The sequence below is a fragment of the Rhinatrema bivittatum genome, chromosome 4 (genome assembly GCF_901001135.1).
Source record: "Rhinatrema bivittatum chromosome 4, aRhiBiv1.1, whole genome shotgun sequence".
Lineage (NCBI taxonomy): Eukaryota > Metazoa > Chordata > Amphibia > Gymnophiona > Rhinatrematidae > Rhinatrema > Rhinatrema bivittatum.
Genome location: NC_042618.1, coordinates 105,473,180 through 105,499,236, shown reverse-complemented (window position 1 = coordinate 105,499,236; position 26,057 = coordinate 105,473,180). Strand labels below are relative to the sequence as shown.

Here is a 26,057-nt window from a genome sequence, read left to right as displayed (position 1 = left end):
GTGTGCAAACAGATGTTTTGAATCTCTCTATTTGCAGGGCTCCAATTTGGGGGCTTATCCGCTAAGTTCTTGGCGTGGTTACAATACATACTGAGGGACTGCGAGGGACGCACTGGTTTAAGTAACACAGCTTCAGCAAAGCTTTGCTTCTCAGTCTCCATCTGTTGATATGGGAGGAAAACCCATGTGGGACACAAAGAAAGGAAAACTGGATCTTACCTTTTTTTTTTTTTAATTCTTTATTTATATGATTTACAGAATAAATTCCAATTATACACATTGAAAAGATCAATACAAATTAAAGAAAAAAAAATCAATTAATTATTCCATCTTCCCCCCTATCATATTTCACTATTTAAGCGGTAATACAGTGAGATCCAAGATATAAAAAGTACATTATCTATACAATTATTTAGAAAATAAAAAATTTAGGGAGGATACTGAACATTCTATCTAAGCTCGAGACTTAGGTTACACTGCCCACATTCTTATGGCTATCTATAAATATACGTAGATGATCCGGTTCATAAAAAATATAGTGGGCATTATTCCAACTTAATACAGATTTGCAAGGGTATCTTATTGTTATCTTGGCACCCATCGACCTTGCCTCCTGGCACATCTCAAGCATCTTTTTTTCTCCGAATTTGTGTTGGTTTTGTAATATCCGGAAAAATCCAAATTGTTTTCCGGTAGAACAGCTTTTCCCTATTTCGCAAAAATAATTTTAAAATCATATCTCTGTCCATCCTGAAGACAAATGAAACAGAAACTGTTCCTTGTGACTCAATTTGCTCTTCCATTGGTGACTCAAGAAAAGCTGTTAAATTACTGCCAACATTCAATGGTAGGTCAGCCAGACTCGGTTTATTTACGAAGTATATATTTGCAATTAGAGGCATTACTTCTGGGGAAACTTGAAGGGTTTCTATCAAGTACTTCTTGAATTGATCTCTCAATGAGATCAACTTCACTTGCGGAAAATTTAAAACCCTTAAATTCAAATATATTTGTAAATTCTCTAGATTTTCCAACTTTCTAGTATTTTCCAAGTCAGATTTTTCAAGATTTAATTGAACCCCTTGCATCGCCTCAAGTTTGGAATCCAATTCTTTAAATTTTTCTTCATGCCGTGCTATCACAGGTTCAATCTTTTTAATATTCTTCTGGTTATTATTCAAAGCCAAAGTTAACGAAGTAATTGCTTTTTCTAAAGTTATCAGGGCACTCCACACCGTCTCTAAAGTTATTACATTTGGTTTAACCAGTTTTTGAATGAGGCTAGTGCCTACCTTTGCTCTTCGACAAACTTCTGAAATTTGTTCAATTTCGTTGGTCGAGTCCCCTTCCTCCATCGGATTGAAGCTGGCAGCACTTGGTATTTCATTGGCTCGTCTCTCCCTTCTACCTTCCAGGCCCTGTTGTTGCTCTGTTTCCACGGTGCTTTCCTCAACTGCGCTCGCAGCAAGCAATCCTCTCCCCACCTCCGTTGCCACGCCCTTCTCCAGCAGCAGCTGGTGGGCTGACCAGCCTAGGTCTTGGATGTTGCTGCGGGTCAGAGGAGAGGGCGTCTCAGGCACTCCAGGGCTCAGCAACGTTTGAATATCCAGGGGTAAGTCAGCGTGTTCCCTGCTCAATACCCCAGCGGACCCACCTGGAGTAGAAGCTGCAGTCTGAGCAAAGAAGCCCACTATCGTGGGTTGGGAAGGTGTCATCATGGCAGGCACCGAGGAATCCTGTCGGATCCTGCCTTTCCTCTTAGTGTGTGGCATGAAAAATCGAGGAATGAATGCTGTATAGCAGAGCGAACTTTACTGCGACCTCTCCCTAGGACGCCATCTTGGATCCCCTCCTTACCTCATTTTCTATGTTCAAGGTGGGTTGGATCTTGGGCAAGTTTTTTTTGCTGTTAAAGATCCAAGCTGACGGGTTGGAGGACGGACAATTTATTTTCCCTGTACGTACCCGGATCAGTCCAGACTCCTGGGTTTTGCCCCTCCCCCCCCTCTAGCAGATGGAGACAGAGCAGTTATCAAAACAAACGCCGCCTATAAATAGGATGGAGCCACCTACAGTCCGGCAGTATTACTCTGTCTCCAGCAGATGGTGGAGGTGCAAAACCTACAGTCTGGGCTGTGAGCTTGGTTGTTTTTTTGTGGTTAGTCAGGCTTAGGTACGTTTTTTTGTTTTTAGTTTCTGGCTAATTTCAGCTTTAATTAAAATAAATAAATAAATAAATAAGAAGAGGAACTTTGTGGCAGCACAGTGGTCTGTGGCCTCCCAGGGGGTCGTGAGGTTCTGAGAGAACCATCCCCCACTGGTCTGAGGTAGCTGCTTCACAGGGTTGAGGGCCCTACTTTGCCTACTTAGCAGCTTGGGTGTGACACCGGGGAGCCCGGTTCACTCCATCAGATGGGATCAGCACTTTGGACCACTGCCGGGCAAGCTTTCTAACTTAAAAAAAAAAAAAAAAAAAAAGTTTTGGTTTCGTTTTTGTTTTCCTCAGCTGCGCCGGCTCTCTCTCACTCCCTGACTCAGCGCAGCATTATCTGCTTATTTACAGCTTTAATTTAATTTTATTTAATTTCTACTTCGTGTGGGAATTTTTTCAGTCACATCCCGATGTTGCGTTCATCAGTTTGCCGCGCGGCGGGTTCGCCCGCGTCTCTCTCGGGAGGGACTTTGCTCGGCATGCATCCCGGGGGGAGGGATCGGGAGCTGTATGGAGTGAAAAAAATGTTAAATCAGCGAAAACCAAGTCTGCCCGAGTCCCGGTGAGGACAGCTGCTGCAGATCAGACTGAGGCTGATCTGTTCCCGTTCAGAGCGGGAACGGAAGCCATTTTACAATCATTTAGAGTTGTGACTACTACAGCGCCAGGGGAGGGGAGGGGGTTTTACCACCTCCTCTTTCTCCTCAGCAGGTTTTTCCAAGGGATAGGGAACCTTTGCTACCTGATTCCCCTGATATGGAGGATAGCCCTGAGGGGGGCCTCCGACGACTCTTCTTCCTCTTTCTCCTCACAATTTGTATTGCTGCTCCATAAGGCTTACAAGGAGAAGAAGTTAGAAAAGCATTAGCCTGGTAAAAAAAATTTGCTTCTCCGGGTTCTAAGCTCACTGCTAGGAAGCGGCCCAGGTCCAAGGAGGGTGCGGAACCCTCTCAGCCTAAGCTTCTCTGTTGCACAGGAGTTTCTCTGCTTAATAGGTATACTTTGGGGCAGGATACTGGTCCAGATGTCCCTGATCTCCAGCCCAAGCCTTCGCAGGGGGTGGATGTGGACCCTGATTTACAGTCACAAGGTACATTGAGAGGCGCGCATGGGGCGGAAGGGGATGACTCTAAGGTGGTCTGCCTCTTTAGGAAGGAGGAGTTGGGTCCTCTTATTCCTTCTATTTTAGCTGAACTGGGCATTGAAGGTCCCCCAGAGGAATCCAAATTGGGATCTATGGGAAGGAGGAAGTGACGTCACCTCAGGAGATGGCTGCATAAATCGAGAGTTCCTCAGACTGCTACAAAACTCCCTGAAATTAAAACCACCTGTGATAGTATCTGATTATAAAAACTCACGGAACAAGTCCTCTACTAGCAAAGATGTCTACGAGAAGGAAGCAAGTGGACTTTAAGAAATTCTCATATCAGAAATCGGACGAAGACGGGAGACCGCCGGCAGCAGACATCTTGGCGGAGGACGAAACAGCTCTAGCAGGGGCTGAAGGCCCTGACACTCTGGATACTCACGTGGATGATGGGGACCCCCCAACCAAAGCTGAGATGCGATCTTGGTTTGCGGATCTGAAAGCTGAAATAGTGAATAATACACAAGATATTATAAGAACATAAGAAAATGCCATACTGGGTCAGACCAAGGGTCCATCAAGCCCAGCATCCTGTTTCCAACAGTGGCCAATCCAGGCCATAAGAACCTGGCAAGTACCCAAAAACTAAGTCTATTCCATGCTACTGTTGCTAGTAATAGCAGTGGCAATCCATCGAGGAGCTGAAAGGTGAGCTAGCTGAACACAGCCGTCGGATTTTTGAACTAGAAACGCGTGTCGACGAGAACTGTGAGATTATTAAGGTTACCCGGGATCAGCACACTCACATTACCTCTGAACTGGAGCGGATTCAGGATAAAATGGAAGATTTAGAGAATCGGTCGCGGCGCCAAAACCTACGATTCCGGAGTGTCCCGGAGACATCGGAAAATAAAGATTGCATGGCAGTTGTTCAAAAAATATGCGCCATGTTGCTGGCTTCTGAAGCGACTCAAAGCAGTGAGAATGCCGATGGGGAACTTAAGTTTGACAGAGCCCATAGAGTTATGGGACCTCGAGTTGCTAATAAGCCAAAAGATATACTGGCTTTCTTTCATGACTTTGCTAAAAAGGATCAGCTGGCGAGCATAGCAAGGAAGCAAGCCACGTGGCAATGGCAGGGATCGGCCATCATGATTTTTGCGGACTTCTCGCCCACCACTATCAGGAGACGACAAGAAATGAAGCTTATAACAGACTCCCTGTGGGCGAACAATGTTCGATACCGATGGCTCTTCCCTTTTGGGATGAGCTTTTCATTGAAAGGTGAAACTCATAGTGTAAAATCTCTGACAGAAGCAGCAAAAATACTACACACTGCAGGATACTCTGGTTTTGAGCAACTGCAGAAGGGGCCAAAAATTAATGGAAACAGAGAAGAGTTCCCGCAATGGCAGAGGGTAACTAGAGGCAACAAGCGTTTAAGAAGGAACACAGATGCTGTGCGGCTGCAAAGTGACGCTACTTGAGTTTCCTGACGGCGCTCCAAGTTTTCATGCGAAGACGCTCGGGTTTACTCCAGGGCTAGCGGTCCGATAGGCGAACTGGCTAATGGTGGTATAATTGGACTGCATTTTTCAATGTGTTCAGGGTGGTTATCTGAAAGTTAAATGTTGATTGACTACATTTCAGGGTTTCTTTATGAGGTTGAAAGGTTTATACCTTATTTATCTACGGTTGGGGGACAAGATGCAGTCACGCTGTGATGGCGGATTCCTCCTTTCTTGAGACAAGTTGGATGTTGGGCGCAACACCATTTGAGGGGATTGTGGTAAAGCGGGAGGGGGGTAGGGGGATGGGATTTGGGGGAACTCACGCACAGCACACCGGTTGTTATAATCAAGCACTGTTTAATGTTATCCTTGAATACAGAATGCTTAACTCTGGAAATCCTACGCAGAAGTGCATCAGGGTCCTTGATCTCATACAGCTCCGGGACTGGGCCCTTAGATATACAGATAGATGGTTCTATTGAATTTTTTATCCCTTAATGTAAAGGGATTAAATTCTCCTTATAAACGGCACTGCTTATATTCCGAATTGACTAGTTAACATACTTCAATTGCCTTTCTCCAAGAAACCCACCTAAAAAGGCGCCATGAAAGCCTCCTTAGACATCCCTCTTTTCCTGCACAATATTGGGCAGCGAGACCATTATCTCACAAATATGTAGGTGTAGGAATTTTAATTACCAAAGATGTGATGTTTGAGGAGTTTGCTTTACATACTGATCCGGATGGACGCTACCTTATTTTTATTATTGCAAATGGGGGGGGGGGGGGGGGAATATACCTTAGTCAATGTATATGTTCCAAATAATGGACAAGGTATTTTTCTAAGCCGTCTTAGTCACATTATAGACAAATATGCAGAAGGACATCTAATAATGGGGGGGGGGGGGGGGGACTTTAATCTTACTTTGAACCCCTTTTTGGACAACTCCCGGGGCACTGCAAATACACCGAGGAATGATTGGGGGCTTTTTAAATCCTTTATGTCGCACTTGAATTTAGTAGATGTATGGCGTGTATGGAATCCCAGAGGACGACGCTACTCCTTTTACTCAAGAGCCCATCAAACTTACTCCAGGATTGATATCTTTCTTATTGCTAAAAGTTGTATTAATACGGTGAGGGATCCACAAATTGATTCTATTACATGGTCTGACCATGGACCGATTTCCTTCCAATTAGACTTGAGCTCCTATGATAGGGACAACAATTCTGGAAATTAAATGAGTCTGCTTGGGGATGATGCTTTTGTTCAGAAACTTCAAGCCGACATAAAGGAATACTTGGATTTTAATGAAAAGGATGGAATATCACCTATGACGTTGTGGGATTGTTTAAAGGCAGTATTAAGGGGGAAGTTCATAGCTCGGGGAGCTTACTTAAAAAAAAAATTAGGATGAAGGATAAAACTGACACTTTGCAATTGCTACATCAAATTGGACTCAGGCACCAAAGCTCTGGAGACGTTACGCTCCTGGCTGAAATGGATAGATTACGAGCCCATCTAGAAACATTGGAAGCGGCCCAAATTGCCCATAAACTTACCATAACTAAACAATTGTATTATGAGGGGGGAAACAAGGCGGGGCGTCAACTAGCTAGGAAATTGAAAAGTTAGCAGACACAAAATAATATAATTAAACTGAAAGATGAGCATGGGGAACTGCTGACTTCCAACGCTGATATACGGAAACGATTTATTCGTTTTTACTCTGATTTGTATGCTACTGACCAATCTATCAAGGTCACTAAGATTGACGAATATTTATCTAAGTCTAATCTCCCCGTTCTTCTACCTGCTAATCAGGAATGTCTGGATCAGGATATATCTCCTGCTGAGGTCACTTGGGCTATAAAGGACCTGAAAATGGGGAAGTCCCCGGGATTGGATGGCCTCACAGCTGCCTTTTATAAAACATTTGCTGGGGAAGTGACACCTTTGTTGGTAAAACTCTTCAATGCTCTACAAGGTTCCGTATCTCTTTCCTCATCTGCTAACCTGGCGCGGGTGACTATACTGGCTAAACCGGGGCGAGACCCTACTGTGTGTGGGTCTTACCGCCCAATCTCCCTTATAAATTTAGATATGAAGATCCTAGCAAAAATTCTGGCAAATAGACTCAATAGCTTACTTCCCCAAATAATTCACTCTGATCAATCGGGCTTCATACCAGGCAGAATGGCATCCGATAATGTTCGGAAAATAGTAGACCTTATGTGGTGGGCTCGTGATCATAACATCCCGTTGTTGTTACTGGCGATCGATGCTGGAAAAGCGTTCGATTATGTTCATTGGCCATTTTTATTTCAAACCATGAGAGCTTTTCAGTTTGGGGAACGTTTCATTTGGTGGATTCAGAAAATGTATGAAGCCCCGAAGGCGTGTTTAAAGATTAATGGTGGGTATTCTCAACCGTTTACCGTGGGCCGGGGTACCCACCAGGGATGCCCACTCTCCCCATTACTTTTTGCTATTTTTTTAGAACCTTTCACGAATCAAATTAGGGCCAATTCTCACATCCATGGGGTTGGGGTGGGATCGTTTTCATCAAAATTATCCTTATTCGCTGATGATATCCTCTTTACCATGACTAACCCAACTCAATCGCTTATTGCACTTACGGAAGAAATATCGGCCTTTAGTAGAGTTTCTGGTTTTAAAATAAATTGGGGAAAAGTCTGAACTTTTGAATGTATCAGTCCCCCAGGTAGTGGTTGACCATATCAAGAAATCTCATCCCTTTAAGTGGGCAAAAGGAAAACTTAAATATCTAGGGATTTATATTGGAAGTGAGAAGGATCTCTTTCAGCTGAATTACCCTCCTTTGCTGGCAAAAATATATAAAGACTTAGAAGAGTGGGATCGCTACCATATTTCTTGGCTGGGGCGCCTAGCTATACTAAAAATGAATGTCCTACCTAGGATCCTGTATCTGATGCTGACATTACCAGTCGTAGTATCCACAAAACTAATTGAGAAGTGGCAAGGCAGAATTTTCAAATTTTTATGGAAAGCTCGGAAATCCAGGGTTAAGAAACAGACTTTGTACCTACCCAAATCTCAGGGTGGGCTGGGCATGCCAAACCTCCTGGGATACCACGGTGCAGCACATCTTAAGGTAGCTGTAGAGTGGAATAACCTTTCCAAGCCGAAGCCTTGGGTACATCTGGAACAAGAGATGGTGGGGAGCTTTCCAATTTCGGCTCTTCTTTGGCAAAAAAGATCATCCTGGAACCCGCCTATACGTTTACCTGAGTCTGTGCAGGCCACTTTAGCCGTATGGAACAAATGGAGGGTCATGCTTGTTGGTCACAGACAATATTTCCAGAGCACACACCTTTTCCATCATCAAGCTTTTAGTTATGCTGCACAAACATTAGTATCTAAAAAATGGATAGCGAGGGGCTTATTTAGGATTTTACATATCTGGGAACCAGGGGGGATGGTACCTTTCCATCCCTTAGACCCTTAGAGATCGTTATAATCTTGATGAAAAAGATCATTATTTCTACTTACAAATCATGCACTTTGTTTCCCAAACCCAGATGAAAGGGGAGCTTTTGCTGGGGATACCTTCATTTGAGGCTCTTTGCCTGCAAGCAGCTAAAGCATGTAAGCATGTTTCACGTCTGTACACTATGCTAGTTGGGGATCTTTCTCTCCAATCACCCCATATTGTGGCATGGGAAAGGGATCTTCATGAAAATTGGTTGGTGGAAGAATGGAAACGCATTAGCCAATCCTTAGGGAAGGGTCTTATTTTCTTCTTCACACATAGAAAATGGATACAAGATGTTATATCGGTGGTACCTGTCTCCAGACAGAATACACAAGATGCAACCTACTATATCAGATCACTGTTGGAAGTGATGCCAGGAACCAGGTACTTTCTTTCATATGTGGTGGAAGTGCCCTAAAATTCAAATCTTTTGGATGTCGGTATCTCAATAGCTGACAGCAGTCTACGGTAGTGACATCTCACTCACACCTTCTCAAGCACTACTAAATAGGGACAACACTCGCGTATCTAAGGTTCAAAATGTTTTTATTAAGTTTGTTGTGACCGCAGCTAGAGGGGCTCTAGCCCATCTGTGGAAAGACCCTTCGGTACCCACTATACAGGAAGTACAAAAAAGGATGGTCCACATACATACTTTAGGGGAAATTACCGCACATAAACATAGGACCACTTCTAAGTTTCAAAAAGTGTGGCTTCCTTTACCTCAATGGCATTCGAACTCTTCTATCTAAACTAGTATGCTTTAATCTTGTTCTAACTTTGAATATTTTCACCTTCCCTGTAGTTCTTACTCACAGGTAATTATGGGTCTGGACTTTTGCAAGTGAACTCTACAAACTGTTGGGTTTAATGGACTACTCTGGGGTTCTCAGATATCTCTGGTTGCTGTATGCTTCTTTTACAGATAGTGCTTTGTACACATGTTATTCCAGGGTGCTGATGTTACCATACCATAGGTCATCAAGCGCCCACTTATATTAATGTACGTCAATTTACTTTGTGTTTTCTTATGAAATGCTGTGTGCGTTTGGGGTGGGGGGGGGGGGGGCAAGGAGGGAATGGTTTACAAACTTCAATATACACTTGGCATATACTTTGTGAGCTGTACGGCAGCTATAGTAGGTTGATTTATGTATTTGAATATCAGTTGGCATGCCGTTGATATGTATTTTCTTATTGTCAATAAAAATATTACAAATAAAAAAAACAACAAATTGGGATCTATGGATCCGGTATCGCTAGGTCTGAGAGGCCCTGTTTTCCCTTTCATTTCTCGGCTATGGACTTGCTTTTCCGGGAATGGGATACCCCGGACCTGGGCTTGAAGGTGAGTAAGGCCATGGATAAGCTATATCCTCTGCTGGAGGATGCTTTAGAGCTGCTATGAGTGCCCAAGGTAGTTGCGGCAGTGTCTGCAGTTACCAAGAAGACCACAATTCCTGTTACATGGGCTACAGCACTCAAGGACCTGCAAGACAGGAAGTTGGAGTTGCAGCTTAAAAGGATATTTGAGGTCTCAGCACTGGGAGTGCAAGTGGCTATATGCGCAATTTTGCCTTGCCCCGCTGGGTTCAACAGTTACAAGCCAACGCCGGTTTGTCAGCGGAGGAGGCGGCTCAAGCAGGCCGTCCGGAAGCTTCAGGGGCCTACAGTGTGGAATCACTACATGACTTATTGCGGATGTCTGCCAGATCCATGGTTTCGGCGGTCTCTGCTAGTCGACTCCTCTGGTTGAGAAACTGGTTGGCGGATGTCTCCTCCAAGTCACAGTTGGGATCCTTGCCTTTCAAGGGCAAATTACTTTTTGGTAAGGACCTGGAAGATATGATCCAGTCTCTGGGAGAGAATAAGGTTCATCGGTTACTGGAGGATAGACCAAAGTCCAGAGGCTCCTTTTCGTCCTGGGCCAGATTCCTTGGAAATCGAAGATTTCGGCCATGTAGAGCGCCTGCTTCTTCTTTTCGGCAGGCCCCAAACAAGCAACAGTCCTGGTCCCAGTCCTTTCGCGGCTGCCGGTTCAGCAGACCTGGTATATCCCAGTCTGCTTTGGGAGCCAAGTCTTCACAATGAAGGGATGCCGGCCCATTCCCTGGTGCCTGCGGTAGGGGGCAGACTGTCCCTGTTCTTCGAGGAATGGGCCAAGATAACAGACAAGTAGGTGCTTACCGTGATAAAACAAGGTTACGCTTTAGGTTTTGCACGGCGCCCTAAAGCAGACTTCTCATTTCTCTCTGCGGTTACGACACCAAGCGTCGGGTGGTCCTGGACACCTTGTACCGCCTTCTGCAACTGGGGGCCATTGTTCCTGTTCCTCCGGAGGAAGCTCGATGTTCGCAGAGCTTTGCTGCGTTACCTAGAGGTTACCAATGAGTTTCGTGTGACTGACCATCTTTTTGTGCTCTGGAGCGGTCCTAAACGAGGACAGCAGGCGTCCAAAACTACTATAGCTCGTTGGCTAAAAGAGGCTATTAGTTCGGCCTATATCCTTCGTGGTAGATCCCTTCCTACAGGTCTGCGTGCCCACGCTACTCGTTCGCAAGCGGCGTCTTGGGCAGAGTGTCAGATGGTATCACCGCAGGAGATTTGCAGGGCGGCTACGTGGAAATCCTTGCATACTTTTGCAAGACATTACAGACTGGATGTCCAGGCTCCAGTTTCAGGAGGATTTGGAGAGGGAGTGCTTTGAGCGGGCCTCTCCAGATCCCATCCCAGGTAAAGAGGCTCTGGTATATCCCAGAACATAAGAACATGCCATACTGGGTCAGACCAAGGGTCCATCAAGCCCAGCATCCTGTTTCCAACAGTGGCCAATCCAGGCCATAAGAACCTGGCAAGTACCCAAAAACTAAGTCTATTCCATGTTACTGTTGCTAGTAATAGCGGTGGTTATTATCTAAGTCAACTTAATTAATAGCAGGTAATGGACTTCTCCTCCAAGAACTTATCCAATCCTTTTTTAAACACAGCTATACTAACTGCACTAACCATATCTTCTGGCAACAAATTCCAGAGTTTAATTGAGCGTTGAGTAAAAAAGAACTTTCTCCGATTAGTTTTAAATGTGCCACATGCTAACTTCATGGAGTGCCCCCTTGTCTTTTTATTATCCGAAAGAGTAAAAAACCAATTCAAATCTACCTGTTCTAGACCTCTCATGATTTTAAACACCTCTATCATATCCCCCCTCAGCCGTCTCTTCTCCAAGCTGAAAAGTCCTAACCTCTTTACACTTTCCTCCTAGGGGAGCTGTTCCATTCCCTTTATCATTTTGGTTGCCCTTCTCTGTACCTTCTCCATCGCAATTATATCTTTTTTGAGACGCGGCGACCAGAATTGTACACAGTATTCAAGGTGCGGTCTCACCATGGAGCGATACAGAGGTAGATTGTCCTACAGCACCCTGACCGATTTCCCCTTGAGGATTGGAAAGAAGGCTTGCAATGCCAGCCATTATGCCCTGGTCTCCAGACGATTGATGGAACATTGATATGACATTTTCCTTTTTATTCACCATTCCCTTTCTAATAATTCCCAACATTCTATTTGCTTTTTTGACTGCCGCAGCACACTGAACTGACGATTTCAACGTGTTATCCGCTATGATACCTAGATCTCTTTCTTGGGTAGTAGCACCTAATATGGAACCTAACGTTGTGTAACTATAGCATGGGTTATTTTTCCCTATATGCATCACCTTGCACTTGTCCACATTAAATTTCATCTGCCATTTTGATGCCCAATTTTCCAGCCTCACAAGGTCTTCCTGCAATTTATCACAGTCTGCTTGTGATTTAACTACTCTGAAGAATTTTGTATCATCTGCAAATTTGATTACCTCACTTGTCGTATTTCTTTCCAGATCATTTATAAATATATTGAAAAGTAAGGGTCCCAATACAGATCCCTGAGGCACTCCACTGCCCACGCCCTTCCACTGAGAAAATTGTCCATTTAATCCTACTCTGTTTCCTGTCTTTTAGCCAGTTTGTAATCCACGAAAGGACATCGCCACCTATCCCATGACTTTTTATTTTTCCTAGAAACCTCTCATGAGGAACTTTGTCAAATGCCTTCTGAAAATCCAAGTACACTACATCTACAGGTTCACCTTTATCCACGTTTATTAACTCCTTCAAAAAAGTGAAGCAGATTTGTGAGGCAAGACTTGCCTTGGGTAAAGCCATGCTGACTTTGTTCCAGGAGTCTGGACTGATCCGGGTACGTACAGGGAAAGGAAAATTTAATTTCTTACCTGATAATTTTCGTTCCTGTTGTACCAAGGATCAGTCCGGAATCCCGTTCATCAGAAACATGAAAGAAAGGGAGAGTCTGCTCGGTTCTTATATACTTTGTTATTTCAGATTGGCAGAGATGTGAATTTTTGTCATCAAGTGGTTCTCAAGGTTCTGGTCCTAAGAGGGTTCAGTGGACCGGTTTGTTTCTTTTATTGTATATAGTTATGGTTTTGAGAGTTCCATTCTGCTTTGACATTGAGTAATACTGCCGGACTGAAGGTGGCACCAGCCTATTTATAGGCGGAGTTTGTTTTGATAACTTCTCTGTTTCCATCTGATGGGGGGGGGGGGCAAAACCCAGGAGTCTGGACTGATCCGTGGTACTACAGGAACGAAAATTATCAGGTAAGAAACTAATTTTCTTTTCAGGTTGTGTGCATCTTTTTTTGTAATGGTTCAGGATAATATAGTGAGAATTCTTGGCCAATTAGTTGGTTTTAATTTTTTTAGATGTGGTAAATTTTGAATTTCTATCTTGTGTTTTACAAAATACCCTCTCAATAAAATGCACTTATATATATGAGACTGTAAGGTTGCAGGAAGAGAAGTACAGTAGCTTCTGGAGAATAATGTTTTCAAATCTCATTGACTGCTCAATTAGAGCTGGAAATCCTAGTTCAACTTCTCTTTAGTGGGTTGAAACACTGATATGAGATCTTCTCTGACAGGCAACTTGAGACAAAGTAGATTGGCTGTTGTGTTAGTCTACTTGAATGCACAAAAATGCTATATACATATAATACTATATATATATATATTTGTTCTTGTTTTATTTGTTAGCCTCATTTCTAGGCAACCTGAGGAAATGAATTTCCTGCCTTTCTCAGAAGTAATATTGATCACTGAGGATTTCATTTTTGCTACTTTAGTCAAAAGTGTTTTCTGACTGGGAAGCTCTGGATTTGAGTCTACAGCTTCTCTGCGTGCACACCAGAGATTCTACCACTTCCTTAGCTGAGCTAGAAGAACCCTACCTAATTTAGTCTGACTTCTCATATCTCTTCCCTTATTATGCTGCTGTGTTACAAGATCTTTGGGTATACAACACATTTTCATAAAGCTGTCTGTTGACTGAAATGATTCTGTGCAAGTTCTTCTTGTGCTCTGTTACTCATAGCTAGGCAAAGTTGTTCCCATGTACTATACAACTACTGGAAAATGCAGTTGTTTTGGATCCTGTGGGGTTTTTTTTTTTGACAGTACCTTCTTTTGATAGTTCAACATTTATATTATTATGCTATGACAGATATTTATTATGTTTTTTCCCTTCAGTTAAGGACTTAGAAACCAACAGGAGTCTTCCAGGAGTTAAACTATTTTTTGGTCGTGACATAGTAAATGGTAAGAATTTCTTTTGTTTGTGTAGTATGGCATTAGATCCTGTGTAGTGTCACACCAAAAAAGCAGCCACAAGTAGGGAAAATGTTTGGACACAAAGTTGTCTTCAATAGATGTCTATTTCTTCTCTCTGCAAAATGACCAGATCAGGGCATGTTTAAAAAAAAAAAAAAAAATCCACAGCAGAGACTACGCAAGTGGTAGAGCAGAACATAGTAACCACTTTTTATTTTTCCCCTGTTAGTCCTGAGTACAACCAAAACAAAATGCTTAATTTGGTTTTCCCTGTACATACCCGGATCAGTCCAGATTCTGGGGTTTTGCCTCCCCTCCAGCAGATGGAGACAGAAAAGTTTTGACAGACTCTGCCTTGAATGCCAAGGTGCCACCCACAGTCCGTCAGTATTACTCTATCTCCAGCAGATGGTGGAGGTGCAAAACTCAGTCTGTAGTGATTACTTAGTAAAAAAAAAAAAAAAAAAGCAGTCTTAGATAGGACTTTGGATTTAATTTAATTAAAAAAAAAAAAACCAAAGAAGGAGAGCAGCCTCCCAGGGGGGGGTTGACAGGTCCTGAGGGGACCTTCCCCCCCCCCCCCCCCACCGGAGTGTGAGGCAGCTGCGGCTAGGGGTTAAGGGCCCTATTGTTAGAGTGCAGCAGTGCTTAGGGTGATACCGGGGAGCCCGGATCACTCACCCCAGCAGGACCAAGACCCAGGAGTTACCGGGCAGGTTTGAGAAAATAACGCCTTGCTGACCAGTTTTTTTTTCTATTTCTTTTCCTGGGCTCTCCTTTGCTTCTCTGCTGCGGCTGAGAAGCAAAGCTTTCATTTTCATTGCCGTGTTTTTGCTGACTTTAATTAAAAAAAAAAAAAAAAAAAAAAGTTTTCTTTGATTTTTTTTTTTTTTTTTTTTTTGCTCTCATGCCGCAAAGGGTGTCGTGCTGCGAGTGCGGCTCTGTGCGAGCGCGCATCTCAAGGGATAGCTTATGTTTGGCCTGTCTCCCCTGAGGCGAGGGAACCTCCGCAGCTGCCGGGTGGGGGGGGGGGGTAGTTCTTCACATGCAATCAGTCTTGCAAGCGTTCGGGAACCTGCAGTCTCCTTCCCCCAGTCAGTTCCTGCTGAGCGCGGGAAAGGGCGCCATTTTAGATTCCTTCATCTCAGCGGCACAACTCATGATGGGGGAGGGGATTCTCCCGCCACCATTGTCTCCTCAGCAGCCAGCATCACGGGGCAAATTAGCTGTGCTTGCTGACTCAAATGCACAGGGGGATGACACTGGGACAGATTCGACTGCTCTTCATAGTCTTCTTTTTCCTCAGACTTTATTTTATTATTACATAAGGCCAGGAAGTCCAGCAAAAAGCATTCTGCTGGCAAAGTGGCCATCTCAACTCCACCTTCCAAGGCCAAGAAGTGGTCCACATCTGAGAAAAAAGAGGAAGTCCGCTAAAGGAAAGCGCTCCTTAAGGACAGTGACGCCCCAGAACGATTCGGACATGTCTTTGGACACTGCTGATCCGGATGTTCAGGACCTACCAGCCCAGCCCCCCCCCCCCCCCCCCCCAAGAGTGCTGCTCGCAAGTCCCATGTCGCCAAGGGAGTCGACTCGAAGATAGTCCGCCTATTTAGGAAGGAGGAACTTGGACCTCTTATTCCCGCTATTTTAGGGGAATTGATGCTCCACAAGAAGAATCTCGGTTAAGTTCTATGGATCCTGTGTTGTTGGGCCTGAGGGGTCCTCCTACTTCCTTTCCTTCCATTTCTCGATTACTGACCTGTTGTTCAGGGAATGGGACACCCTGGATTTTGGTTTGAAAGTCACTAAAGCGATGGACAAGCTCTATCCCTTGCCAGAGGAAGCTTTGGATGTTCTTAGAGTTCCCAAGGTGGCTGTTGAGGTGTCAGCAGTCACGAAAAAGACCACTATACCAGTCACAGGGTCGATGGCCCTCAAGGATTTGCAGGATCGAAAGCTAGAGCTTCATCTTAAGAAGATCTTTGAGGTCTCTGCGCTGGAAGTCCAAACAGCAATGTGTAGCAGTTTTTCTTTGAGAGCGGGCCTCCGCTGGGTGCAACAGCTACAGGCCAATGAATCACTGTCTGAAGGAGAAGTTCTTCAGGCGGGGCGCCTTGAAGCTGTGATTGCTTATAGTGCGGATGCCCTTTATGACCTTTTACGGACTTCGGCTTGGTCCATGGTTTCTGCTGTCTCGGCACGTAAATTATTGTGGTAACTAAACTGGTCTGCAGATGTTTCTTCTAAATCCCAGTTGGGGTCCCTGCCTTTTAAGGGCAAGCTCCTTTTTGGAAAGGAGCTGGAGGACATGATACAGTCCCTAGGCAAGAATAAGGTTCATTGACTGCCAGAGGACAGACCAAGGTCGAGAGGATCCTTTTCTTCTAGGTCTCGTTTTCATGGGGGTCGAAGTTCTTGAGCCCCCCCCCCCGAACCTCCACTTCCTCCTTTCACAAGAATTCTAGCAAAAAGTCGTGGTTTCAGTCCTTTCTTTGGCAATGCTTCGGTAGACCTGGTAACACACAGTCCGCACAGGGAGGTAAGTCTCCACAATGATGTGCGGCCGGGCCATTCCTCTGTTCCGGTTGTAGGGGGCAAACTGTCTCTGTTTTATGAGGAGGGGACTAAACTCACATTGGACCAGTGGGTTCTCTCTGTGATAAGACATGGCTACGCTTTAGATTTTGCACGTCGGATCCGGCATTAGTTCCTGGTCTCACCATGTGGATATGCAGCAAAGCGACGGGCAGTAAAGGAGACGATGCAGTGTCTTCTCGACCTCTGAGCAATTACACCTGTGCCTCCGTCAGAACAGCGAAAGGGCCGCTACTCCATCTAATTTGTCGTACCAATAAAAGAGGGGACCTTCCGGCCCATTCTCGATTTAAAGCAGGTCAACAAATGTCTTCAGATCCCCCACTTCCGCATGGAGATGCTGCGGTCCGTCATTGCTTCAGTTCGACAGGGGGAGTTTCTGGCATCCCTAGAACTGATGGACGCGTATTTACACATCGCAGTCCGGTCCGACCATCAGAAGTTCCTGAGGTTTACTATCCTAGGACATCATTATCAGTTTCAAGCTCTGCCCTTCGGCCTTGATACAGCACCCAGGACATTCACCAAGGTAATTGTGGTGGTGGCAGCGCAACTATGCAGGGAAGGATTGTTGGTACATCCATACTTGGACGATTGGCTGATGCGAAATTGGAGGCACTTTGCCACTCAGCGGTCCACCAGGTACTTCAGCTATTGCGAGTGCTTGGGTGAGTTGTCAACCTTGCCAAGAGTCGTCTAATTCCCTCCCAGTCATTGGAATTTCTGGGGGCTCTATTTGATACGCAACAGGGCAGAGTGTTTCTGACGTCAGAATGGAATGTCAAGCTGCAAGGTCAAATTCAAGTCTTGCTGTCCAAGCATCCTCCAAAAGTCTGGGATTACTTGAGGGTCCTGGGCTGAATGACGTCTATGCTGGAACAGGTTCCATGGGCTTTTGCGCACATGCATCCTTTACAATCAGCATTGCTTTCCCGGTCGAATCTAGCTTCCAATCAATTTCATCTACCCTGCCTCTGACGGAGTCCGCACGATCCAGTCTGAATTGGTGGCTACTCTCTGACAACTTGAGTTGCGGGGTTCTCTTAGTAGTTCCAGAATGGATGGTGGTCACCACGGATGTGAGCCTCTCTGGTTGGGGAGCAGTTTGTCTTGGGAAGTCCTTGCAGGGCCAATGATCCCAAGAGGAGTCTCAATGTTCCATCAATCGTCTGGAGACCAGGGCATAATGGCTGGCATTGCAAGCCTTCTTTCCGATCCTCAAGGGGAAATCGGTCAGGGTGCTGTAGGACAATGCGACCATGGTGGCTTACATCAATCGCCAAGGAGGAACAAAAAGCCAGCCAGTAATCTTGGAAGCTCGCCAGCTAATCAGCTGGGCAGAGCAGAACCTAGTTAGCATAGCGGTGTCCCACATAGCTGGGGTCGACAACGTTCACACGGATTTCCTCAGTCGACATCGACTCGATCCAGGAGAGTGGGAGTTGGCCGACAAAGCATTTCAGCTCATTTGCGACACGTGGGGCACACCCTGCATGGATCTGATGGCGACGTTCAAGAATTCCAAGGCCCCACGCTTCTTTACTCGCCGCAGAGACACGGGAGAAGAGGGAGTAGATGCTCTGGTTCTTCCCTGGCCGACGGACATCCTGCTTTACGTATTCCTGCCTTGGCCCCTAATCGGCAAAGTGCTCAGGCAAATAGAGCTCCACCCGGCGGAAGTGAACCTAATAGCTCCGGAGTGGCCGCGTCATCCATGGTTTGCGGATCTGGTCAATCTAGCGGTGGCGGGTCCCCTGCGGTTTCAAGATCTTCCAAACCTAATGCATCAAGGGCCTGTCTGTTTCGACCAGGCTGATCTCTTCTGTCTAGCGGCAAGGCTTTTGAGAGGCAGTGTCTGAAGGGAAAAGGGTATTCGGACGCTGTTGGGACTACACTTTTGAGGTCTTGTAAAACTTCCACTTCCCTGTCTTATGTCAGAGTGTGGAAGATCTTCAAGTCTTGGTGTGTAGAGCGAGAGATTGTTCCTACCCGGGTGTCCGTGCCGGATATTTTGTGTTACCTTCAAGCTGGGTTAGCTAAAGGCTTATCGTGTAGTTCCTTGAGAATAGAGGTAATAGAGAGTCTGCTCGTTCAGCATTTGTTTACTTATTTATTTATTTATTTAAAGCTTTTTTTATACCGATTTTCGTGATACAAATCAAATCGGTTTACAGGGAACAAAGATCTTAACAATAACATTAACAATCCACATTAAATATTAACTAGAAGGAGAAGAAAGTTACAATAAAACAAGGGAATACAACTGGGAACTGGAAAAGCAGGGGAAATTAGATAACTAAATACAATTATATAAGTGATAGAATCTCGGGAGGTCTACTTCTGGTCTGCAGATCAATTTTGTTTACTCTAATTACCAGGTTTGGCTCACAGTTGGAGTTGGTGATCCAGTTCAAGTTTACGGTTCATGTATATAGTTTGGTTTTGAACCATTCTGCTTTGACACTGAGTAATGCTGATGGACTGTGGGTGGTACCATGGCATAAAAGGCAGAGTCTTTCAAAACTTCTCTGTCTCCATCTGCTGGAGGGGAGGCAAAACCCAGGAGTTTGGACTGATCCGTGGTACTACAGGAACAAAAATTATCAGGTAAGAACCAATTTTCTTTTTGAAAAACTGTTCTTGAAAGTCAGAAACTACTGCTGAAACTGAAACTACTACTACTACTACTTCTGACTTCTGTAGTTCCACTAATGTATGTTGAGCCGTATAGATGCACATTGAGAGAACCACACTGAAAGTCTGAATAAAGTAGTCACCAGACAGTAGCCAAAGAGGGAAAGAGACACTCCAAAACCAATAATTGAACTGGCGAAGAAGCTTATACAAATAAGGGTGTCAGCAAGCTGGGATTAGTGCAGGTCCTCTATGTTCTGTATAAAGAGGATACCCTGAACTCTCAATCATTCACCCTAAGAAACTATAATGTTTCATAACATAGGTCTTTTTTTTTTTATATTCTTTGCCAGTCCCTTCTCTGTAGAGCTTACAATCTAGTCAAGGCACACAAACAAAGATTTCCTCAAAACAGAGATTTCCTCTTCATCCAATCACACTAGTCCAGACAAGTGGGTTATGCGCACCAACCAGCAGATAGAGACAGAGATCAACAGGCTCGCTGATATAACTCCTTATATGCATCCGTGCTGACACCGGTATTCTCTTTCTCCAGCAGATGGTAGATAAGCAATCTGTGCTGTGGATTTGGGCCTGGTAGACTGGTTTCTTGGAGCTCCTGAGATGAAAAACTAGTTCTCTTTCTGTTGAGTTTAGATAAAAAAAACCAAAAAAAAAAACCAAACAAACAGACAGGAACTCCAGAGGTATAAGAATGCACCTTTCTTCTGTTGAGTAATCCAGAACCATGGGACTTGGGGAAGTACTCCCTCCTCCTCCTTCCTATCTTTACAAGAGAGGGGACTATTTCTTTAAGGTTTCTCTGCTTCTGAAGCTGGTACAATAAAGTAAAAAAAAAAAAATTGGAGGACCTGCTTCAGTGGTGGCATGATGCAGTACTGCAGGAGCAATGGTTTGGCTCTCTGGGGACAGTTTTCACTTCTCTGCTGGGGGGGTTATTGTAATTGGGCTGCATTTCTCAGTGCTGCAAACTGCATGGTCTAGTTGGTGCCATCAGTAGAGAACAGGAGGACAACCGTATTCTGCACAGCCTGCCACATTTGGAAGATGCAGGGGGGCAGTGTGTTGTGGCCCGGGAGGAGCTGCTGAATTGAGATTTTTTTTTTTTTTTGCAAGTGGGTGGCTCAGGATCTGGGACACAGTTAATAGGGAAGTGGATTCCCAAGTGTCTCAAGAGACCCTAGCAACTGTTAGTCACAGGGCAATGAATTGGAGGGCCAGGCTGCCTTCTCTTATTCCAGAGCGTCGTCTTAATTCTGCATTGCGCCAGAGGTCATTGGCTGCTTCTAGAGCAGTAGAATCTGTTTCCCCCTGCACTGAATGCTTCCTCTTTGCCCTGGGTGATAATCTCGCAGGAATTTATGGACATACAAGTCTTCTGTATGGAGCAGGGTACTACCCAAAGGAATATCATGTCCCCTTCCAGGGCCCTCTACCCATGCAGATCCCCTGAGGAAAAAAGAGAAGTAAGGTGATCTTAGAAAAGGGCATTCCAGAGGAGGAATTGTCTGTATCAGAAGACTGAAAGTTTTTAAGAGATTTCCTCTGGGAGATAGTGAGGAAGAATTGGAGGAAGCTGAGGTTCTTCCTAAGGGAGAGGATCACAATTCTTTGCTTCTCTTTCATAGAGATGAAATGACATCACTGATTTCTCAGTCCCTTAGCTTGTTGCCGATTGCTGATGACAAAAAAAAAAAAAGTCTCTTCTCCCAAGGAGAATCCTATTATGATCAGTTTAAGGAAGTTCTTGTGTTCTTCTCTATTTACCAGATGGTGCAAGGTTTGATTTAGACTGGGTGGTTCAGGAGGCTCATTTTAAAGGGGCCTGTTCGTTCGACAAGCTGCATCTTCTGGATTCACAGGTGAAGGAAAAATGTTGTTTTCCCAGGGTGGATGCCTTGGTATGCTCGGTGACTAAATAAACCATCATCCCAGTGGAAGATGGGGTGGTTCTTAAAGATGCTCAGGACCGAAGAATAGAGTCTCTGCTTAAACAGGCTTTTGATGCCGTGAGCATGGCTCTTCAAATCTCTGCATGTTGTATTGTAGTGAGATCTGGGCTGCGTCTACTGCATGATGCTCATGAGAGTTAGGGGAGGCTTGTCAGTCACTGGAACTGAGAGCTGCATACTTAGGAGATGCTGGCTACAATTTGGTATGCTCCTTGGCCAGAAGAATAGCGACCATAATAGCTCAGAGAGTTCCCTGGATGTTTAACTGGTCAGTGGATTCTATCTCTAAGACTAATTTGACCAAATTGCCATTTAAGGGTAGTCTCTTATTTGAAGAAGATCTGGAAAAGATGCAAAGGCGACTCAAAGATGCCAAGGCTCCCTGAAGGTAGAATAAGGGTGCTATCTTGGAGTTACTCACCTTGCAATAGTAGGTTTTAAGACTTCAGTAATATCAGACAAGGTTGGAGCTCTTCTGGACCAGTCTAGGCCTTATTCCAAGTTCCAGTCCTTTTGTTTGAAGAAGGGATCTGCAGGATCCAGCTCCTTTAGAGTAATGCAATGAGTGTTTGGGGGCCCTATCTCCAGTGCCAGAGACAGGCAGCCATCTGTCTATTTTATGAGAGTTGGCCCAAATCGCAATGCACCAGTAAGTCCTGGAAATTATAAAAAATGAATATGCTCTGGAATTCACTTGTCCAGTTTCTGATGCTTTTATGGTTTCCTCTTGTCATTCAGTCTGAAAAAGAGCAGCTGTAAAGTCTACTCTATAGAGACTTCTCAACTTAAGAGTGGTATTTCTGGTGCCTAAAGACGAGGACGTTTTGAGCCGCTTCTTCATTTATTTTGTGGTACAGAAGAAAGCAGGGTCTTTCCACCCCATTTTGGAACCGAGGCGAGTCAGCGACTTCTTGAAGGTGGTTCACTTCAAGATGAAAACCTTAAGGTCCGTGATTATGGCAGTGCAGAAAGGAGAACTTCTGCCATACTTGGATTTGATGGAGGCTTATCTTCATGTTCCAATCCAGAAGGATCATCAGCACTGCTTCCACTTTGCAGTGCTATGTTGGCATTTTCAGTTTCAAGTCTGCCCTTTGGGTTAACGGCCCCAAGAACTTTTTTCAAACATAGTGGTGGTGGCTGCGACATTGCATAAGGAAGGTATTTTGGTTCACCCTTAAGCAAAGTAATTTCAGGAAAGCATATCTGCTACTCAGCAGGTGATTCAATTGTTACAGAAGTTGGGATGGATTGTCACTTTCCCCAAGAGCAATCTTCAGCTGTCTCAGACACTGGATTATCTGGGACCTCGGTTTGATATGAAGATAGGATGTGTTCATCTATTGGAACAAAGATTTAGTTCTGCTAGGAATCCAGCATTATGGTTCTACTTGCAAATTCTGAGATCCATGGCAGCAGCATTGAATCTAGTACTGTGGGCGAGGAAGCATGTGCCCTTCAGTGGTGGAATTGGTGACCCCAGTCTGGATCATAGGGACATTAGATGCCATCTTGTCGGGCTGGAGGGGGCACACAGTCAGAAGCTGTTTTTCTCAAGGACAGTGACCCCCAGAGGTTGGAGAGAGCAAGGTTGGGCCTATGTCTCTGGTATAGATCTGTCGTCGTCCTCCTCCTAGGTGGAATGTTTCCAGGGCCTGAAGACCTTTCTGCAGGGGTGCCTAGCGAAGGTGAAGCAACCTACTATGTAGGGATCACATGCTCAGGCCTCCCATTTGTCAGTCATTGCAGGCAAACACTGCAGGGAGGCTTTCCCTGGTAATGTTCAAGGGGATGTGGATTATGAAACAGAGGATTCCGATGGAGAATTGGCTTTCTCACCTCTAGAAGTATGGCCCATGTCTTTTGGCTCAGACCCTGAATATGCTCAGTGTGGACAGAGGTCAATTTAAATTAAGCATCCTGTTTCTTTTCCCCTGTATCCAATTCAATAATTAATTGGCCTTCAGTGGAATGCCCTGGAGGCAAGTTTTACAAAGGGAGAGAACCAATTTTCCTATATTCATGTATTTCGTGGCTCCGGGGGAAAAAAAAAAAAGGAAGGGATGTTTCGGCCGATATTGGATTTAAAGAAGGTAAATGCGTCTCAAGGTTCCCCGTTTCCACATGGAGACTCTGAGGTCCATCATAATGGTGATATGAAAGGGAGAGTTCTTTGCATCTCTTGACTTGATAGAGCACCAGAGATTCCTGAGGTTTATGGTCCTAAGGGAACATTTTCAGTTTCGAACCCTTTCCTTCAGCTGGCAATGGCACCACATATCTTTACCAAGGTGATGGTGGTGGTAGCAACCAGTGCAAAAGGAGGGTGTGTTGGTGCATTCATTTCTGGACGACTGGCTAATTCATGGGAAATCGGAGGACCTCTGTCGAAAATCGGTGCAAAAGGTACTGATGTGCTTGAAATCTCTAGGATGGGTGGTGAGCCTAGCAGAGCCATTTAGTCCCCTCTCAAACTCTGGAGTATCCGTGAGCTCAGTTTGACATGCTGGCAGAGAGAGTTTATCATGGAAAGAGATTGCTGAAATTGCAGAGTCAGATTTGACAACTGTTAGAGCTTTTGGTGCCCAGGGTCTGGGACTATTTACAGGTCCTGGGTTCTATGGCATCAACATTTGAATTAATGCATTGGGCGTTTGCACATGTGTGGCCTCTGCAGGAGGCTCTTCTCTCCTGCTGGAATCCGTTATTGGAAGAGTTTCATCTTCCTCTTCCATTAGAAGGGGAAGCTAGGGCCGGTCTTTTGTGGTGGCTTACGCGCACCAATCTCAAATGTGGTACAGAGTTGGAGGCTCCAAATTGGGTAATAGTCACCACTGATGCAAGCCTCTCTGGATGGAGGGCAGGTGTTAAAATCAGTGTGCGCAGGGCTAGTGGTCAAAACAGAAGACCCCCATTGGCCTATCAATAAGTTAGAGATGAGAGCAGTGCGTTTTGCATTGCTTGCATGTCTGCCATGGTTATGTGGCCGTCCAGTATGGATCCTATAGGACATTGCGACGACGGTGGCCTACATTAATAGTCAAGGCGGAAACAAGAATCAGGTGGTGGCTTGAGAGGCCTGGGAGTTGATTCTTTGAGAAGAACAGCTCTTGAGGCGACTGGCAGTGTCTCGCATTGCTGGCGTGGACAACATTCAGGCAAATTTTCTCAGTTGGAGAAAGTTAGACCCCAGGGAATGGGAGCAGTCAGAGGCAGCAATATCTCTCTCATCCAGGGAAGATGGGGGTATCCCATATGAACTTAATGGCAGCCAAAGAGAACACAAAATCAATGCTCTGGTTCTGCCATTGACTCGAGAGATTCTTCTTCCTTTCCTCCGTGGCCTCTGGTAGACAAGGTATTGCGGTGGATAGAGAAACAGCTGGGCATTATGATCTTGTAGCTTCAGAGTGGCCATGTCAATCATGGTTCCTAGATCTGATCAACATGGCCATAGATGGGCTGCTGAGATTCGGACATCAATCAATCAACTCAACTCTTCTCTACCAGGGCCCAATGTTTTGTTTTTTTTTGGGTCAGGTGGTTCACTTCTGTCTTGCGACTTCATTTCTGAGAGGAGAAGACTGAGACAGAGGGGATATTCTGAAGCAGTTATTTGCACCTTATTGCGGGCTAGGTGACTTTCTACATCCTTGGCGTATGTGCGAATTTGGAGGGTCTTTGAGTCCTGGTTTGCTGTTGATGGAGTGCAGCCTCAGCCTGTTCAGGCTATGGGGTCGCATATTTTGGCTTTCCTACTGGAAGGTTCTGTTCAAGGGACTGGCGTTAACTCTCTCTGAGAGTCCAGCTAATGACATTGGGTTGTCTCTGGGGTAAGGTGCAAAGGTATAAGAACATAAGATATGCCATACTGGGTCAGACCAAGGGTCCATCAAGCCCAGTATCCTGTTTCCAACAGTGGCCAATCCAAGTCACAAGTACCTGGCAAGTACCCAAACATTAACTAAATCTCAAGCTACTATTGCTTATTAATTAATAGCAGTTTATGGATTTTTCCTCTAGGAACTTATCCAAGCCTTTTTTAAACCCATTTACACTAACTGCCATAACTATATCCTCGGGCAATGAATTCCAGAGCTTAATTGTGTGTTGAGTGAAAAAGAATTCTCCGATTTGTTTTAAATGAGCTACTTGCTAACTTCATGGAGTGCCCCCCTAGTCCTTCCATTATCTGAGAGAGTAAATAACCGATTTACATTAACTTGTTTGAGTCCTTTCATGATTTTGTAGACCTCTGTCATATCCCCCCTCAGTCATTGCTTCTCCAAACTGACCAGCCCTAACTTCCTTAGTCTTTCCTCATAGGACAGCTGTTCCATGCCCCTTATCATTTTGGTCGCCCTTCTTTGCACTTTCTCCAATGCAACTAATTCTTTTTTTGAGATGCAGCGACCAGAATTGCACACAATATTCAAGATGCGGACTCACCATGGAGAGATACAGAGGCATTATGACATCCATCATTTTATTTGCCATTCTCTTCCTAATAATTCCTAAGAACATAAATTTCCATACTGGGTCTGACCAAGGGTCCACCAAGCCCAGCATCCTGTTTCCAACAGTGGCCAATCCAGGCTACAAGTACATGGTAAGTACTCAAACACTAAGTAGATCCTATGCTACTGATGCCAGTAATAGTAGAGGCTATTCCCTAAGTCAACTTGATTTATAGCAGTTAATGGACTTCTCCAAGAACTTCTCCAAACCTTTTTTGAACCCAGCTACACAAACTGCACTAACTTCATCCTCTGGCAACAAATTCTAGAGCTTAATTGTGCGTTGAGTGAAAAATAATTTTCTCCGATTAGTCTTAAATGTGCTACTTGCTAACTGC

The 26,057-nt window shown here is 44.8% G+C and overlaps 1 protein-coding gene across 5 annotated transcripts in view; it reads left to right on the top strand.

Moving 5' to 3' along the window:
• Positions 1-26,057, top strand: part of EXD1 (exonuclease 3'-5' domain containing 1) — a 129,777-nt gene that overhangs the window by 8,712 nt on the left and 95,008 nt on the right. For all 5 annotated transcript variants that reach the window (XM_029598605.1, XM_029598607.1, XM_029598602.1 and 2 more), the window contains exon 3: positions 13,917-13,985. In XM_029598605.1, the coding sequence (XP_029454465.1) occupies positions 13,917-13,985 (69 nt within the window). The remainder of the gene's footprint in view (positions 1-13,916; positions 13,986-26,057) is intronic.